We start from the raw sequence: 16,552 nt of genomic DNA, 5'->3' as shown, positions 1-16,552 counted from the left end.
TGGCTGTTTGTTTGCTTCCGGTCTAGGCCAAAGACGGCAAACACATTTAGCCACGAAGTGAGGAAAGTCCCGCCCCGCCCCATCGTACATATTTTATGCAAACGAAAAGCAAACTGCCACTCTACTTTACTGCGTAGAGAAAAACCTCCTCTATAGGTGTGCCATACACCTCAGTGAACTTAAAATGAAAAACCGCGTTCTCACCACCTTTCCCACCCAGCCGGGCCACATTCAAAATGCTTAGTTCATATTAATAATTCATAAAAATTTATGCGAAATAGACAACATTCGCTCCTGCGGTCTAAACCTGGCCGACAGCTGCCATTTTGCGGTCGCTGGGCTGATGAAGTCGACTTTAGCCAGCTGTTTCCTACATGTATTTGATATGCATTCCCCGTTGTTTTTATTCTGCTCTTTGTTTATATAACATACAGCTGCTGCAAAATACCATATTTTGCCATGTTGATGCGCTTGTTCCCTGCAATGTTTTTTTTTTATTCCAATTTATTTTCTGCATATAAGCTTGCATTTATAAGCAAGGTTTTGCCTATACTGCTGTGAAAATGAAGTAAAAATTACCGAAACTTTTAGGTTGTTTTTTTTTATGAAAAAATTTCATAAACCAAATCTTTTGAATTGTATAATTTACTTAGAAGCGTCACTAAAATAAAAATGTTCTTCGCTCACTTTATAATTTTGCCTCATAAGCCTCAAATGACGCCAGCAATTATAAAACGTAATTTCGCATTAATCCGCTTAAAAAGGAAAAGAAATTGAATTTGAAACCACCCACCAAAGTCCACATACATACAATGCCAGATTTTTACAATTCAGTGGGTGATGCGATTATGCCAGTTAGATACATACATATTTCCAAATCGAGGCAGTTCTGGTGCCCAAAGTCTATTAGGTTACAATAATTTATTTGATAAATTTAACAATTGCTCTGTCATTTATAAATGCTTAGATTTCGATTTTTATTAAGAACTGCTTGCGGTTGGAGTCAAAGAATGTGTTTTCGAACCGAGGAAGGGTTTCGTCGTTGCTTTCAACTACATGGCAAAAAAGTTATGGGCCTAATTCATCCTTTCTGTGCAATATTTTTACTATGTCTGATTGGATTTATGTTTGTCTACGAATTATGCTATGTTTTGCCGCAAATAACTGATCCCCATGGTATATGGCACAAATTGGGCTGGTTTATGGGAATCTATACAGTCCTTAATGTATTGGGCAACTGGTGCCTCGGCTTTATGACCAATACCTCAGTAGATGGTTTACTTCTGGAAAGACAATATCCTGTGGCAGGTGAGGCTCACCTGTGGCACTACTGCTCCACATGCCAAAAGCTGGTGCCACCGAGATCCTGGCACTGCAGATTGTGCAACGTCTGCATTCTGAAGCGGGATCACCACTGCACCTTCTTTGCCAGTTGCATTGGCCATACAAATCAGAGGTATTTTCTCGCCTTCTTGTTTCACCTGAGCTTTGGCAGCGGACAGGCGCTCGTCTACAATGGCATTTTGAATTGGACAAACAAGGCCTTTTTGGTCACCGATCCTTTGTTGCTAATATCCCAGGATACAACCCAAGATGCTGATTTTAACTGGAAGTACACCATCGCCAACCTTTTCAAACTGAATTTGTTTCTTTTTGCGGCTCCCCTCTTCATGTTCGTCTTTCAAATGGTAATGGTATATCGGAACAGTACATGCTATAAGATGATCGATCGCAGCTATGATGTTGGTTGGAGAAGAAATTTTGATATGGTCCTGGGAAAACGACGTTTCTGGATTTTCTTCTTGCCAACGATCGCAAGTCCTCTACCTACCGATGGCACTCAGTGGCTCCAGAAGCAGACAGTGTAAATTCTGTTCGTAAAAACTATGAATATATGAGAGCAAATAAATTCTATTACGGTATGTGAAAAGTCGAGTTGGCGTTTCTTCTTCTGTTATGTGTATGTTTCTATTTAGTCTATATTTTACAACACAAGTTTTCAAAATCCTAAAAAATGTGCTACGTGAATAGTTTTTGCCAATACTATGCCAATCGCTACCCAAAGAACTTTGTGAGGATAGTGCATCCACTTTCGATAGCTTTCGTCCTGTGCAGCACAGCGTTCTTCTTCTCACTGCAGATGTTCTACATAGCGCCCAAAGTGTTTGGCGACTTCGCTTACAAGCTCTACTGGATATTGGTCACCTTCATAACGCACAACATTCTTGGTAACATGCTGGCCTGCTATGTGACTAGCTCATCGGTGAACACTTTGTCCAAGGACTCCCGATGCCCGAGTCCAGAGGATGAGCCCCTGTGGCACTATTGCAAATCGTGTAAAAAGCTGAGAGCGCCACGATCCTGGCACTGCGTTTTGTGCAACACCTGCATTTTGAGACGGGACCACCACTGCATATTCACGGGCACTTGCATTGGCCACAATAATCAACGCTATTTCTTCTGGTTCACATTTTATTCAACGCTCGGCTTAGTCACAAGCTTTGCTACATTTTGTATGTTCATCCTGCAGAATGGCGGTAACTTCATGAGTCTCCCGTCCTTGATTTTGAATTTAATAAGTAGGATTATTTTCCAAAATTATACTGGCAATACTTTTGAGACCATTGCCTTCCTCTTCAATATAAGCGTCAGCTATATGCCTGCCTTTATGTTGGCATATCAAATGCAGATTTTAAGCCAAAACTCTTCCTACTACAATATTTATGATTGCACCTACGATCTGGGTTTCCGAAAGAACTGCCAGACTATTATGGGCAAACGAGGACTCTGGACTTTTATATCGCCCTTGTTGAGGAGTCCTTTGCCCCATGACGGTGCACATTGGCAAATGAAGCAGTCTGACTAAATTAATAGAAGTCTTTAAAAACAGTTACTAAATATTTAAAAAATATATAGATATTAACAAGCCAATCATAACTTATTTTCATCTAATGTCGAGTTGTGGAAAATTCGGTGTTGTATTCAAAATCCTACGATGTGTATTGTAAATGATTGGTGCCGCGAATATGCCAATCTCTATCCTAAGAAGGCCGTGAGCATAGGACATCCTTTGTCAGTGATTTTTTTACTGGTGGGCACGGTTTTTTTCTTCACGCTGCAGGTCTTTTATGTGGCCCCCGATGTACATGATGGTTTTATGTATAAGTTCTTTGTGATATCAGCGATTTTTACAACATACAATATCCTGGGAAACTTGCTGGCCTGCTACCGTACAAGCTCTGCTGTGAAAAGTTTGCCTCAGGAGCGGCAAATTCCGAAACCGGGAATGGAGCACCTGTGGCATTATTGCGATATCTGCCAGAAACTGATGCCTCCACGATCCTGGCACTGTCCACTGTGTAAATGCTGCATTTTAAAGCGAGACCACCACTGCATCTTCGCAGCCACTTGCATCGGACACAATAATCACCGATATTTCTTCTGGTTTACATTCTATTTGGCATTTGGGATTTTCATGAGCATGGCAACCTTATTTTGTGATGTGGGAAGGAGCGTTTATTTACTACACAGAATGAAGACTGGTTTTGGAAGCACAGTAAAATCCTTAAGTTACTTTCGGTACGTGTGCTTGATTCTCAATATATTTGCCCTCGGATTCCCTGCCCTCATGTTGAGATTTCAAGTGCGGATTCTAAAGTTAAATTCAACCTACTATCAAATTACCAGTCGCCATCACGATTTGGGTTTCCGAAAGAACTGCCAGCTTATAATGGGCCAGCGAGGACTCTGGACTTTTATATCTCCCTCGCTGAAGAGTCCTTTGCTGCATGATGGAACCCACTGGCAAATTAAGCAATGCTTCTAAGTGAAGATATGTTCTTAAAAAATATGTTTGTCGAAAATTTGTACGTAATGCTTAACTCGTCAACATCAAATCAGAAAACCCAGGCTTACACACTTAATTAAATACATATACATTATGTGTTTCATATGGGCCTGCACCAAGTACTTTGCCCGTCGAAATCCGAAGATTTTCGTTAGAATCTCCCATCCGACCGCAGTACTATTCGTAATCGTGACCACTGTCTTTTTTGTGGTGCTGCAAATGTTTTACGTGGTACCCCAATTGTTTGATGTCCACGGATTGATGTACAAGCTGGTCTGGCTAGTGGAAATCTTTATAGCGTACAATATCTTTGGCAATATGCTGGCCTGTCATATCACAAGCACTTCGGTGGAGAGTCTGCCAAAGGATCGACAATTTCCGAAGCCGGAAGAGGAGCACCTGTGGCATTACTGCGATGTTTGTGAAAAACTGATGCCTCCAAGATCCTGGCACTGTATATTGTGCAAGTGCTGCATTCTGAAGCGGGACCACCACTGCATTTTCACTGCCAGTTGCATTGGACACAATAATCAGAGATACTTTTTCTGGTTCACCCTCTTCATGGCGTTGGGAACTGGTGTGGCCTTGGCTACCCATATGATTGCCACCCTAAAGTTTTTCAGCTATTCGGACCTGATATTCCTAAAGTTCCCTAAGGATAACTTACCTCCATTTTGGCTGGTCTTCACTCTTATACTAAATACTTACGTATTTGCAGCCCCTGTATCTTCGGTGCTTATGCAATTATCTGTATTTCAACATAATGGCACTTTGCATGATTTTTACAGTGATACCTGTGATCTGGGCTTGTGGGAGAATTTCAAGCTGACTTTGGGCGAGAAAGGCTTATGGACTTTCCTCTCACCCACCGTTAAGAGTCCTTTGTCCCATGATGGTACCCAGTGGAAAATCAAACGGTACGACCTCAGCAAGTTTTAAAAAGGTTTTCAAAATTGTACTTATCATTGTACTGGCATATTATATATATGAAATCTGACATGATCTATCAGCTTTTGTAATTCAATCATTGTGTTAGGCATCATTCACCAAAATTACATTTTCTTCGAGTATCCGATTGATGAAAATTTCTCATGAATTTGTACAGTTTCGGGGCATCATGCCCCATCAATCAGAAGTTCAAATGCAGACCATCAGCATCCCAAGGCGCGGGGGTGTGGCCATCAAATCCTGGGCAGATATCTTGGGAGTTTCCACAAATGTGTGCATAATCCTGTTTTTTTACTTATTCGAAGCTTTCTACGTAATGCCACAGTTTTTGGGATTGTTTGGACAGTTGGTTCATTTTTTGGTCACCACTTGGATTGTCTACAATATTCTGGAAAACCTAAGGCTTTGCGCCACCACATTGAGCACTGTGGACTCTTTGCCGCCGGAAATGCAGCAGCCGATGAAAGGTGAAGAGCACCTGTGGCATTTTTGCAAAATATGCCAAAGGAATGTACCGCCACGGTCCTGGCACTGCAACACCTGTGATGCGTGCATTCTGAAACGCGATCACCACTGCAATTTCGTGGGCAACTGCGTGGGACACAATAATCAGCGATACTTCATATGGTTCTCATTTTACGCGGCCATCGGTAGCGGAGTGGCCTTATTTGATAACTTCATGTTGGCCCATAAGTACGGTGTTGGATTTTTTGATATAGTCACAGCCAATTTAATTATTTTTAACGCGTACATGAATCCTGGTAGACAAGATTTAGTGATTTTCTATCGAATAGTCATTGTCTTGGCTGTCAACATATTCGCCGTTCTGTTTCCAGCAATACTGTTTTGCACCCAAGTAGCGACGGTCCACAAAAACTCAGTAATGCACGATTATTCCGATCGAACCTATGACCTTGGATTCGGGAATAACTTGGCCCTGATCCTGGGAAGTCGCCGATTATGGACTTGCCTAGCGCCAACTATCAAAAGTCCCCTGCCCCACAATGGCACCCGATGGAAATCGAAGCGTGCCGTCTAGTCCGAATCTATCTATCTATTCTTGACCAATGAGATTATATTGTATTTGAACATCCCATGCAATCGAACCTTTCACTTCATTTAATTCTGCTAATTACCATGGAAAATACGGTGGTGAATAAGTGGGTGAGTGGTGGTTGCGGACAGGGATTCGCCACGTGTCCTAGTTCATCTGATGCCGTTTGTGGAGCTTAGAAAAAGTTATTTTGGGCAGATTTTCCAGGAAAATTCTGGGTGATGGCTTCTGGCATTTGTTTTTGTGGCGAAATAATGGTCCAAAAATACTACCGACAATTTTTTTACTTTAAAAATAAACGTGTAAAAGTGTACAGTGTAAGAAAATTAAATGCAGACAAACACACAAAATATAAACAAGTCGCCCAGATAGAAGTCCGTAATTCAAGCCATAAACGCCCTACATTTGCATAAATCTCCGCCCACGGAAATTGCTGAGAAGTACATCCTGCCCACCGAAATCAACCTCAAATCTGTCCATGGCTTGTGACACCTTCTGCCGCAAGTCGAAAACACTTGTCAAGTGTCGGAAAAAGCTGAAATCCGTTTTGAAAAATGAAAGCGGCTAGAACAACAGCTCGGTCGGTATAGACAATTCATGGGAGTCCAGGGGACTGGGAAATGGTAGAATTAATGACGGCGCATGCCAGTGACATGCCCCAAAACATGGAATCAAAGTCCATGAGTGGGCGTTTCCGTGTTTCGGTGCATGAAAAATGTTCGAGGTGCGAAATCTGCTGCGAGGTCTAAACAACATAATTGCCAAATAAAAAAGTCGCCGCCGGCTCAAACCGCCTGACCATTAATCAAAACTGGCTGAAAAATGAGCAAAACCATTTGAGAGGCGCCATGGAACAGATGCCTTCGGCCGTGAGCGGGATTCCCGCCCGCCCGGTCCACTGAGAAATGGCATTGTCAACACTTTTTGGCCAATCGGAAAAGGCGGGGATTCTCCGTCAGCGACATTTGTTCCGGCAATCGCTTATTGCGACGGTCCATATCTAAGTCCCCGATTTCGATTCTCATTCCGCCTTCGCCTCCTCCGGACAACTGATGTCTGATGACCTCTGATTCCTGATTGCAGTGCTCTCAATTGAGCAACTTCCTCCAAAAAAAAAAACTAGAAGGGGAGGAGAAAAATAACAGCTGATACGTGTGCCTGGCCTTAAGGATCTAACCAAGACCGCAAAGCAGTTTACCACACAATTCTGGAGTCCAGTAATCATACGCCGCATTGTCTTCTTACCGAGAATGGGAATTTCAGGAGTGGAGCCTGTCCTGGCATCTGTTGTGGATATTTGAATGTGCCCGTCAACAAGGTCCATGGAATACGTTGGCATGTCAGCAGGCGGAATGGTTTCAGATATTCGATGTGGGTTTGGGGAACTTTAACTGCGGGCCCAACTCCAATAGAGAAATGGAACTAAGTCCTTTGGTCCTTAGATACAGATAGCAACCACTGCCAGAAGCCGGGTTGGCCGACTGTATCTGCCCCTCAACACAAACGCTAAAACTCAGCATAGTCCTGTGTGCAGGACTAAAATTTACCGCTAGGCATTTGCCAACAACGTGCGAGTGCTCAAAGGACAAAGGGGTTTTTTGGGTTGGGGCAGAGCTGGAATGACACAGGATCATGGGGGTCATTGTAATCATAACGGCGTCTCTCCTCGCAACAGAAGACTTTCCCGAACTCCGCTAAAGAGGCGCCAAATTAGTCATATTTCGAAACGGCTTCCTTGCTGGCTTAAATACTCGCTGCATAAGCAATTCTAAACAATTTCTTATGGAAATTAAATCATTTCATCCCTGACCAGCAGCAATTTTAATCCCATGTTCGCTGAATTTTTGGCAGTCCAGCGAAAGCAATCGAGTGAAGCGGTTTTTTCTGCAGATTTTCACAAAGAATTTTCTCTGCTCGCTGAGACGCTGGCTTCGCTGCCGCTGCTCTGCCACGGATCTGATTTCTCTCTGCTCTTCCGCTGCTTTTCCTCTGCTTTTGCGCTGCTTTTCCTCTGCTTTTCCTTTTGCTTTTCCGCTGCTTTTTGGATGATGGACAAATGGCATTGCCAAGTGAGCAACTAAGCAGCGACAGTTTTTATGATTTTTCGGTTTGGGCGCGTTTTCCTTTTGTTTGTTTTGCAATTATTTCCCCTGCCGGGAAAAGTGGACTCTAATGTTACTATAGCCGTCTCTTTCGCTGCTGCCTTTTATGTTAACTCACCCCAATTTTCCACAGTGCTACAATTGTCGCATTCTTTGTTATTCCCTGGACGGGGGCATACGAATGAGTTTGTCATATTTTCTTTGAAATTCGAGAGCTTGTTTGGTGGCATTCTCAACATTTGCATACATTTCATGTGGCTTGCACTTAGTTTCATGTACATAGTACATACATATATGTTTCACTGTTTCTCTGGGTCTTTGGGTAATTTCATTTGCACGAAGTGCCCCACCTATTGCCATTCAGCATTTCTTGCCTTTATTTGCATTTTCCTGTGCCGTGACCCCTTGATATTATACCTTCCACCCATTTATTTGCCCGACACTTCACACGATGCCACTTTCCCATTTCACATTTTCCACAGCTTCCCACTTTCCACCAACCCCTCGCACGTACGCACATTCAGTTTCCCACCCCCTTTGTGCTCCTCTTTGCGGTCATTTAACTGATGTTTCTATCTCGTCCAGACTTCCTTTGTCTCCGTCTCGCTTTCTCCATCGCCCCATCTCGCTTGCTCTTGGCCTGCGGCCTTTTCCGGGCAGCAAACGGCAAATGCTGAAATCGTGCGAAAAATTAAATAAATGACCAGCTCGATTTGCCCATTGCCATTTGGAACGGTTTCGCCTTTATTTCCATCTTATTTATGGCTTTAATGTGCTATAATTCTGCATTGATTTCCATTTACCTTTTAAATTTATAGCCCAAGGGCACCTGAGCAGAGTTAGCGGCTTGAATATTTGATATTTTCTTTAAGGAGCGTATCAATCGAAGCTTGGCCCCATTTCATTTATGACTTTATTGGATATATTCCGAGACCCGCTGAATATTGAAATGGATTTGATCACCTGGATGGTTTATTTAAGGTAAAAGGTACCCGAAATTCGATAGTTTGGACTTTTCCACATATACATACATACATAGCCATTTCCTTATCCCTTTCGCACTTTTCAAGCATCTCGTTTTGCATTCAGAAGCAAATTGGCCAACAACCTTGCAGCTTGTAGTCCGAAATTGCCTTTCATAGCGTCAATTCCATCAGCAATTTCCGCGCCAATTAAAAAATTGTTGCAACTGGCCGTTTTCGTTTTCTGGCCCTTGGCATTATTCGCCACTTTTCCATGCCGAGCACGCACTGAATTGGGCGGAGAAATGGTGGGAAAATTCCAAAAGGGTGGGCGGAAAATGCGTGGGTGGTGGGATTTTCAAGCGAGGAATTGCGAATGAGCTTCATCGGGATCGCCGTCCTTTCTTTTTGTTGTTCATCATAAATAAATACTGTTAATTTTTCAATTGTTCGCTTGGGCGCTTAACGCCCTCCGCTTTCCCGGCCTCGCTTTTCCGCCCCTCTCCTACGACAACGAGACACGTGCAATGCCATGCACATAATGGAGGCTTTCCCCGGAAAATTTCTGCCTGCAAAATCCGATTCACCATATGCCGGAGTCAAAATATGTGCTGTCCGGAAGTTTTTGGCTACGTGGTGACGGAGATTGACAGACGAGACAATCACTACACTAAAGTAACTCTACTGAATATTAGATAAAATGTTATTTTGTTAAAGAGACAAAGAAATAATATAAATAATAAATCCTTTTTGTTGCCTTAAGCTAAGTTATACACAAAAAATGAAATTAAAATCATTTCCTTTTTTATAAATGCTGTCCCTCTCAAAAATAAGAATTAATTATAAAAGTAGAAAGTTAACAATAACTTTCTATAACATCAGTATAGAAATTCTGCGTGTAGCTATAAAACAATTCGTGCTGTGTATGAGCAATAAAGTTGACAGTTTTCCATCAGACGGCGACGTGACATCTTAGAGGAGGAACAGAGCTGAGGGCCAAGGATCGAGGAGCCCGAATTGCGGAGGAGGACGGCGGCAGAAATCCCGGAGGGCACGTGGTGTTGTCTGGACGACGGAAAAGTTGGAACCGGCGTCGCAACCGGATATAAAGCAGTTTTGGCTGTTTGCTGGAATGTCCTGTCCTAATATGCAATATACAATATCCAAATATGCCACACACTCACACACATGCCAGCAACAGCTGTCACACTGGGAGGTTGATCTCCTTCTCGCTCTTATCGCTCCAGAACGGAACTTGATGAGCAAAAGCCATTTTAATTTCAAACGCTCCCGCCTCGACTTAATATAAATCTGTCAGCCGTGACAAGGCACATCTGTCAGCTCCCCCCACCGATTGGAATGCCTAATCGAAGTAAATTGAATCACATAAACGCGGCAATGCGCCCGAAGGATCCAGAAAACAGGGTAGGGAGCAGCGACCTTATCGAGGTCCTTGTGCGCACAGGAAGTGAAAGCTGTTCGGCTGAAAGGGAATGGGTCAATAATCAGCCTTCGGCGAAAGTGACACGCGGAAAATGTTGAAAGGTTAGGGTTAATATGGAAAATATTCGGGAAACTAAAGTCTTAGCCGAACTCACGAATTCACTTAACTCATGCATAACTCATACTGTTGTAAAATTTGTACAAAATAACAACTTGCTTATTTTTATCAAAAGGTGTTCTTAAATTCTTTTTAAATATATCTTATTATATTTGGGTAATAAATTGGATATACTTTTGTTGTGTATATTAAGCACATAGTATGCAGTAGGCACTTTCCTTTTAGCATTTATTTAAAGCATAATAAAGGACTTTCAGCCATTAAGCTGCAAGAAGCTTAACTGCACGCTGCACATATAAATGCGTACAATTGCATTACAGAAATAAATCAAAGGGCCTTAAAACATATCCAATCAATGGTCTGTTGTATATCTCACTCCAATAAAAGCGAAAAACCATTTAAATAATTTCGCACTCGTTCTGGTAATCCGCAAATGAAAATTAGCCCTGGCCAAAAAAGAAACAATTTGCATATTAAACAAATAAAATTATCAAATGAAATAATCGAAATCCAAATAACCACACAATTTTTGGTTTAAATATTGGTCGTTTCGTTTCATTGTTTTATGTTCGCACTTTATTTTGCAGCTATTTGGATGGAGGAGTAATTAATTAGTTCACAAATCCCTTTGACCTTTGGCGGAGGTCGTGTCTTGAGCAGAATCTACCCTTTCCCCTCATTTTCCATCCCCTACACACCCACACACACACACACTCGAAAATGTATCTGCTTACCAAGAGGTGGAGAAATTAATTTACGAGGTGAAACTTATTTGCGAAACCCTTTTTGCGCTCTAACGGTACAGTGGGGTGGGGGGTGGTGGATGTTGGCTTGAAGGCCATCGGGTGGCGGCAGTCCATTGAAGCGTTTAAATTGCTGTCAACAAAAGGCAAACAAATAAATAAAAGCCAACAGCCGAGGGCTGCGTGGGCAGTAGACGTGGACTGCAAAGTGACAAAGTGGGCGGACCGCACGACAAATATGTCTACAAATGGACGACAACCAAGGGGGATGGACATGGCAGCGGGGCTGGTGGGGCACACAGGGAGATCTGGCCAAAATTAACGGATTGGGGCGCCCCTCGAAAGGAAGACCCTCAAATGACCCAAAACAGCCAAGACGAAACGTGCGCCAAGTGAAATGATTAACACATTCTGAAAACCTGAGGGGCACAGTGAACAAAATTGGTGTGTGTTACAGGATTTTCATAAAATGACTACTACTACTAATAATAATAATAATATTACGTTTATAGAAATTAATATGTTCACAGTTTGTGAGAACTGTTTTCTTTCCGTGTAGAATACAGCTCTGCTGGAATGTTGATAACTAAGATATCTTGAGTGTCGAAGTGGCTGCTCTGTTTCAGCTAACACGCAGAATATGCAAGCTACTAACCGCAGATAGCGACGGACTTTAATTACAAGCTAGTTTGGAGGAAATGGGAAATTCCTACCGCCCAAGGTCAATGGGAAATCTGTGAGCAGCATCAATCGAGCAGCTCTGAATGCGCTCAGCTCCATCCGTCCGACGAACACGACAGGCACTCAAATGGCATATAAGCAGGGAAGGATTCGAAGGATGCGAGAACGGAAGTGGGGCAGGATTGGAAAACACACGGAGGACACGCAAGAAAATGGTAGCAAAGGTTGCCCAAGACGAAGGGATAAACGGTATATATGCATCGCCAGACTTTCGCATGTGGTAATACTCTTTTGAAATAGGAGTTGAGAAGGTTCTGATAATCAATAAAATGTTCTATGTATGAAAAATTTTGGACCGAAAAGTTTTCTTAATGAACTGAAAACATAAATCATCCTTTAATTTTTTTACAAATTTTATTTTGTATAATTAAGTTCTGGCAAATGCTTTATATAGTAACCTGCCCAATCTCATCCCAAAGTTGCAGTACTCTTACTGTTAATCGTCTTGAAATTCTCTCAGCATGAAAATGGCAAACGTGTGGCAAGGCCATCCCAGGTGGGCGGTGGTTGTACCTTTTTTTCATGGGTTTTCGGCCAAGGACTCTGCAATCGAGTTAACCGACGACTATAAATAGCCGAGCATCGGGCATGCATGCAAATGGCCAACGGAAAAAAAGGCGAACGCTAAAAGCGGAATCCACTCATCAATAATGCATTCCGCATTGAATCAGATACAAAACCAGATTGAGATACAAAGGCAGATGGAGATTGGAGATGACGATGGCGATGGGCAACGGAAAGTTGACATTGATATGTCAACTAATCCGGCAGCACTTTCGTTTGGCGACCTGAGGTCACCTCTTCGCCATTCACCAACCCCACTTGCCGAGCTGGGTCCAATTGCCCAGTTTTCTCCTTTCGCCGAGTGCCGGCAGGACATAATCGCTTGTTGATCCTTTATAAATACCAGGCGAGGACAGCAGCTGCCGCAACATCCTGCCGAAAGTGAGTGACTGCGGGACTGAGTGGCTGAGTGTCGGGCCAGCGGGTGACATAATCAAATCAATAATTTATGAGTCCACTTCGCTGTAAGCGGATTTACATTGGCCAACACTTGGTCGAGCTCCCTGGGGGATCAGAAACTTTTTGGCCACTTGGCGCTGAAAGGGAATCGGCAACTGATATCAATTAGGTGGAAAGTGATAAGTTCGCTGCCTGTTTGTTTGTCTATTTGCCTAACTTCTGGCTGGTCCTTTGGGATGGGGCAGGACGACTACTTAGAAGGGCTGATAATAATGGTGCGCACACTCTGTTCAACTGTGGACGATGGTACCGGGACACCAGACACCACCAGAAAAGGATAACAGAACCAGCGGCAAAAGCAAGCTGTTACCGTGAGGGGAAATAATTGCAAAACAAACAAGAGAAATGCGGGATGAAACCGAAAAATCATAAAAACTGTCGCTGCTTAGTTGCTCACTTGGCGATGCCATTTGTCCATCATCCAAAAGCAGCGGAAAAGCAGAGGAAGAGCTGCGGGAAAGCAGCGCTGCTGCAGAGCAGCAACGACGCAGTCAGCGTCTCAGCGAAAAATATCAAGAAAAGCCGCTCCACTCGATTGCTTTTGTTCGTCTGCCAAAGGCGATGAGTATATATAAATGGCATAGGGTTTAATATTGGCAATGGTTAGGGATGTATTTCGAATTGCCAGCTTCACATTACGAAGATATTATGCAGCATGCACCCTGTACGATTTGCCCATTATACGATTTGACTAATTTGGCGCCCTTTCAGTGCACTTTTTCGTCCTGTTTCGGGAAGTCTCAACCGGAGGGCAGGGCCACCGTTATGATTACAATGACCTCCATGATCCCGACCAGCAGTCGCGTGTCATTCCAGTTCCCCATTTTCACCCAACCCAAAAGCCCCTTTGTCCTTTGAACACTCGCACGTTGTTGGCAAATGCTTAGCGGTAAAATTTTCATCCTGCACACAGGAGCAGTGTGAGCACGAGGATGTGGTTGAGGGACAGCAGACTACTGGCTCCTGGCAGTGGTTGCTATCTGTATCCGAGGACGCACTCACCTCCTCCCCAATCCACCCGCTCCTTTGGAGATAGGCCCGCAGTTTAAAGTTCCTCTATCCCATACCCAGTGTCGTTCCTTCTGATATGAAAACGTTTTCCATGAACCCTGTTGATGGCACATCCAAATATCCACAACAGATGCCGTGACACATGCCTCCGCCTCCACATACCACCAAATTCGTAGGCCCAGGACAATGCGGCGTATGATTATTTGACTGCTAATGCGAGGGAAGTCCTCGCTTTTCGGCTGGTTTGTGGTCTTGGTTAGTTCTTTGTGTTCATCGTGTGGCAGCCACAGCTTTTTGAAGCCCTCCTACCTTAAAGAAAAACTGCTGGCCTGGCAAACGTAGGTAGGTAGCAGCTGGTGATGTCCTTCCCTTTTTCCCCCCAACGAACGGACAACGGAAGTGGACCAATTGAGTGCGCTGCAATCAGAGTTAAGAGATTTGAGGAAAAGTGGCAAAAGGAGAAGTAAGAGGAAATCAAGTTAGTGCACAGCTTTGCTTAGATACATAGTCGAAACATCTCAGTTTATGTTGAGATTTATTTAAACTAAAGGTTAAGCTTAAACAAATAAGAACTAGTTTTAAAATCAAAAATAAATCGCAGAGCACACAGATTTTATAGCCACTCATTTATTCTATGTAATCAACTAACTTCTCTAAAGTGATCTGCCGAAAATGCCTGGGTAGACAATTGAATTCATCATACGCCACGTTGGCCGCAACCTTTTCGCACGGTTGCCAACGGGGCGTGCTACGTATGTGGGCCACAGCACACACAATGCATGCCACAAACACCAGCAGAATGCCGAGAACATACAGTGAGCACTTTAGATGAATTTAAAAATAAAAGAAAATTCATTTAAGCCACAAAAATGTATATATATTTTTAGAGAGCATAGGAAACTGACTGCTTACACACAGTTGAAAACATTGAAATCCGTTTCCATTAGCGAGTAACCACTGCCAATTCATATATGTACTCATTTTTAGCGATTTATGGTTGAAAATATTTTGTCCTGCTTATTGAAATTCAAAAGGGATAAACTGCTGGCTTCCCCTCCCGTCGCAACAACCAATGTCCTCTGGCAACACTACAAATAGTTGGGTGAGTGGAAAGTAGCAGAAGCGACCAAGTCGCCGCGGGGCAAAGCAAATATACTACCAACAAATACCAGCCAGCAAAAGCCAACAGCCGACACTTGGCCAGGACTTGGTGCTGCTGGTGCACAAGGGGAAAATGTATTATACTAGTTTTCAGAAAGAAAACAAGAAAAATAACATTAGTAAATAAATAATAAACAGTTGAAGTTAAAACAATGGCTGTACATGCACAAAAATAAATAATTGTGTTTATAAGTTTTCAAAAATTTCCCACAGACTAGATCCACTTAATAATAGACAACTGTTTAAAAAAGTATCTTTTGGATACAAATGCACCTCAGCAGTACATTATATCTTTCAGGTATTAAGTTACATAACTTTCGCTCAGTGTACCTACTCCTTTTGCTTCTGTTACTACTTCTGATTTTGCTGGTGGTGCTGCTTGTATGGTTGTTGCTGCCCTGCAGCGACCGCAACGCCTCCTGCCGCAACTTTTGCTGCCACACTATAAATATAACATTAATTTTTATGTTTTCATATTTAGCAACGCTTCGCTGGGCAGACAAACACACACACACATAGTCGAATACCCCGAAGCAGTAGCGCCCATAAAGATATGGCCATTGAATGACGTTTATGAGCGATAACGCTGACGTCGCCGCTGCGCAACACTCACTGTTAAGCGGTTAGCAGTGGCTTAACAGCGCTTTTCCAGCAGCATCCACAAATGTTTCGCTGGTGGGAAAAACCTCTGCTAATGCGCCGCGGTCGCTGCGACTGCGACGCTGGCTGTGGCAGAGGCTGCTGCGTCGGCGACTTCTATTGTCATTTGGCACATGTGAAATTTACCGTTACTTCTTCGCTCATTCATTCGCTGTTTACATTCCGATTCGAAGACTTTTTCCAATCGCGCGCGACTTTCGAAAATATATTCCATTTGAATTTTCGATTACATCCGCGCCACTGTAATTTCCATACGATCATACGTTTAAGTGCATCCTAGTTAAATATATTTGCTTGTTAAAAATTTTACAAAGTATTTAAAAAGTGAGAATTTGTGTAAAAATTTTTAAAAACTAGTTCTAAAATTCCTATCTAAGAAAAAAAGCAAGTATAAACAAACGCGTGGAAAACTTTTCGTTTCTACTTAATGCGTGCGACGTTATTTTAATCAAACTCACTGCACTATGCTAATTACCCAAATATGGTAATAGTTAATTAAATCAACCCTCTGTGGGGTGATGTGATTGGAAATGGTAAAGAGACAGACACTTCATATCCACTACAAAAAAACCAACGACGAACTTTCAGAACCGCGTCGATAGTCGAGTGGATCGGTACCAATAAAGTGCTAAGAAAAAAGAAACTAATGAAGATACAATGCATAATATGAACTGTGAAGTGCAAGGACCACACGAGGTGTTCATAACGCAAACAAAATAATAAACAGTGTATATCAGTG

The 16,552-nt window shown here is 42.8% G+C and overlaps 5 protein-coding genes across 6 annotated transcripts; all 5 read left to right on the top strand.

Annotated features, from left to right (window-relative positions):
• The first annotated feature begins 892 nt into the window (after window positions 1-892).
• LOC6616966 (probable palmitoyltransferase ZDHHC24) lies at window positions 893-1,914 on the top strand. Its single transcript, XM_002041258.2, has one exon. The coding sequence runs from the start codon at window positions 960-962 to the stop codon at window positions 1,866-1,868; it is 909 nt and encodes a 302-aa protein (XP_002041294.1). The 5' UTR covers window positions 893-959; the 3' UTR covers window positions 1,869-1,914.
• Window positions 1,915-1,951: 37 nt separating this feature from the next.
• Window positions 1,952-2,930, top strand: LOC6616965 (palmitoyltransferase ZDHHC22). Its single transcript, XM_002041257.2, has one exon. It carries the CDS (start codon window positions 2,015-2,017, stop codon window positions 2,864-2,866), a length of 852 nt encoding a protein of 283 aa, XP_002041293.1. The 5' UTR covers window positions 1,952-2,014; the 3' UTR covers window positions 2,867-2,930.
• Window positions 2,931-2,984: 54 nt separating this feature from the next.
• Window positions 2,985-3,857, top strand: LOC6616964 (probable palmitoyltransferase ZDHHC24). The gene has a single exon (XM_002041256.2). It carries the CDS (start codon window positions 2,996-2,998, stop codon window positions 3,824-3,826), a length of 831 nt encoding a protein of 276 aa, XP_002041292.1. The 5' UTR covers window positions 2,985-2,995; the 3' UTR covers window positions 3,827-3,857.
• LOC6616963 (palmitoyltransferase ERF2) lies at window positions 3,857-4,829 on the top strand. 2 transcript variants are annotated; one of them, XM_032722762.1, is made up of 2 exons: window positions 3,859-4,579; window positions 4,636-4,684. In XM_032722762.1, the coding sequence occupies exons 1-2, from the start codon at window positions 3,941-3,943 to the stop codon at window positions 4,636-4,638; spliced, it is 642 nt and encodes a 213-aa protein (XP_032578653.1). In that variant the 5' UTR covers window positions 3,859-3,940; the 3' UTR covers window positions 4,639-4,684. The 2 variants fall into 2 exon arrangements, with proteins under 2 accessions (XP_032578652.1, XP_032578653.1); XM_032722761.1 differs by having other exon boundaries at window positions 3,857-4,829.
• A 28-nt stretch (window positions 4,830-4,857) lies between these two features.
• Window positions 4,858-5,884, top strand: LOC116801688 (probable palmitoyltransferase ZDHHC24). Its single transcript, XM_032722760.1, has one exon. The coding sequence runs from the start codon at window positions 4,926-4,928 to the stop codon at window positions 5,832-5,834; it is 909 nt and encodes a 302-aa protein (XP_032578651.1). The 5' UTR covers window positions 4,858-4,925; the 3' UTR covers window positions 5,835-5,884.
• Window positions 5,885-16,552: the final 10,668 nt, after the last annotated feature.

This window comes from Drosophila sechellia, chromosome 3R, assembly GCF_004382195.2.
Source record: "Drosophila sechellia strain sech25 chromosome 3R, ASM438219v1, whole genome shotgun sequence".
NCBI lineage: Eukaryota > Metazoa > Arthropoda > Insecta > Diptera > Drosophilidae > Drosophila > Drosophila sechellia.
This window is presented reverse-complemented; position numbering and strand designations above follow the sequence as displayed.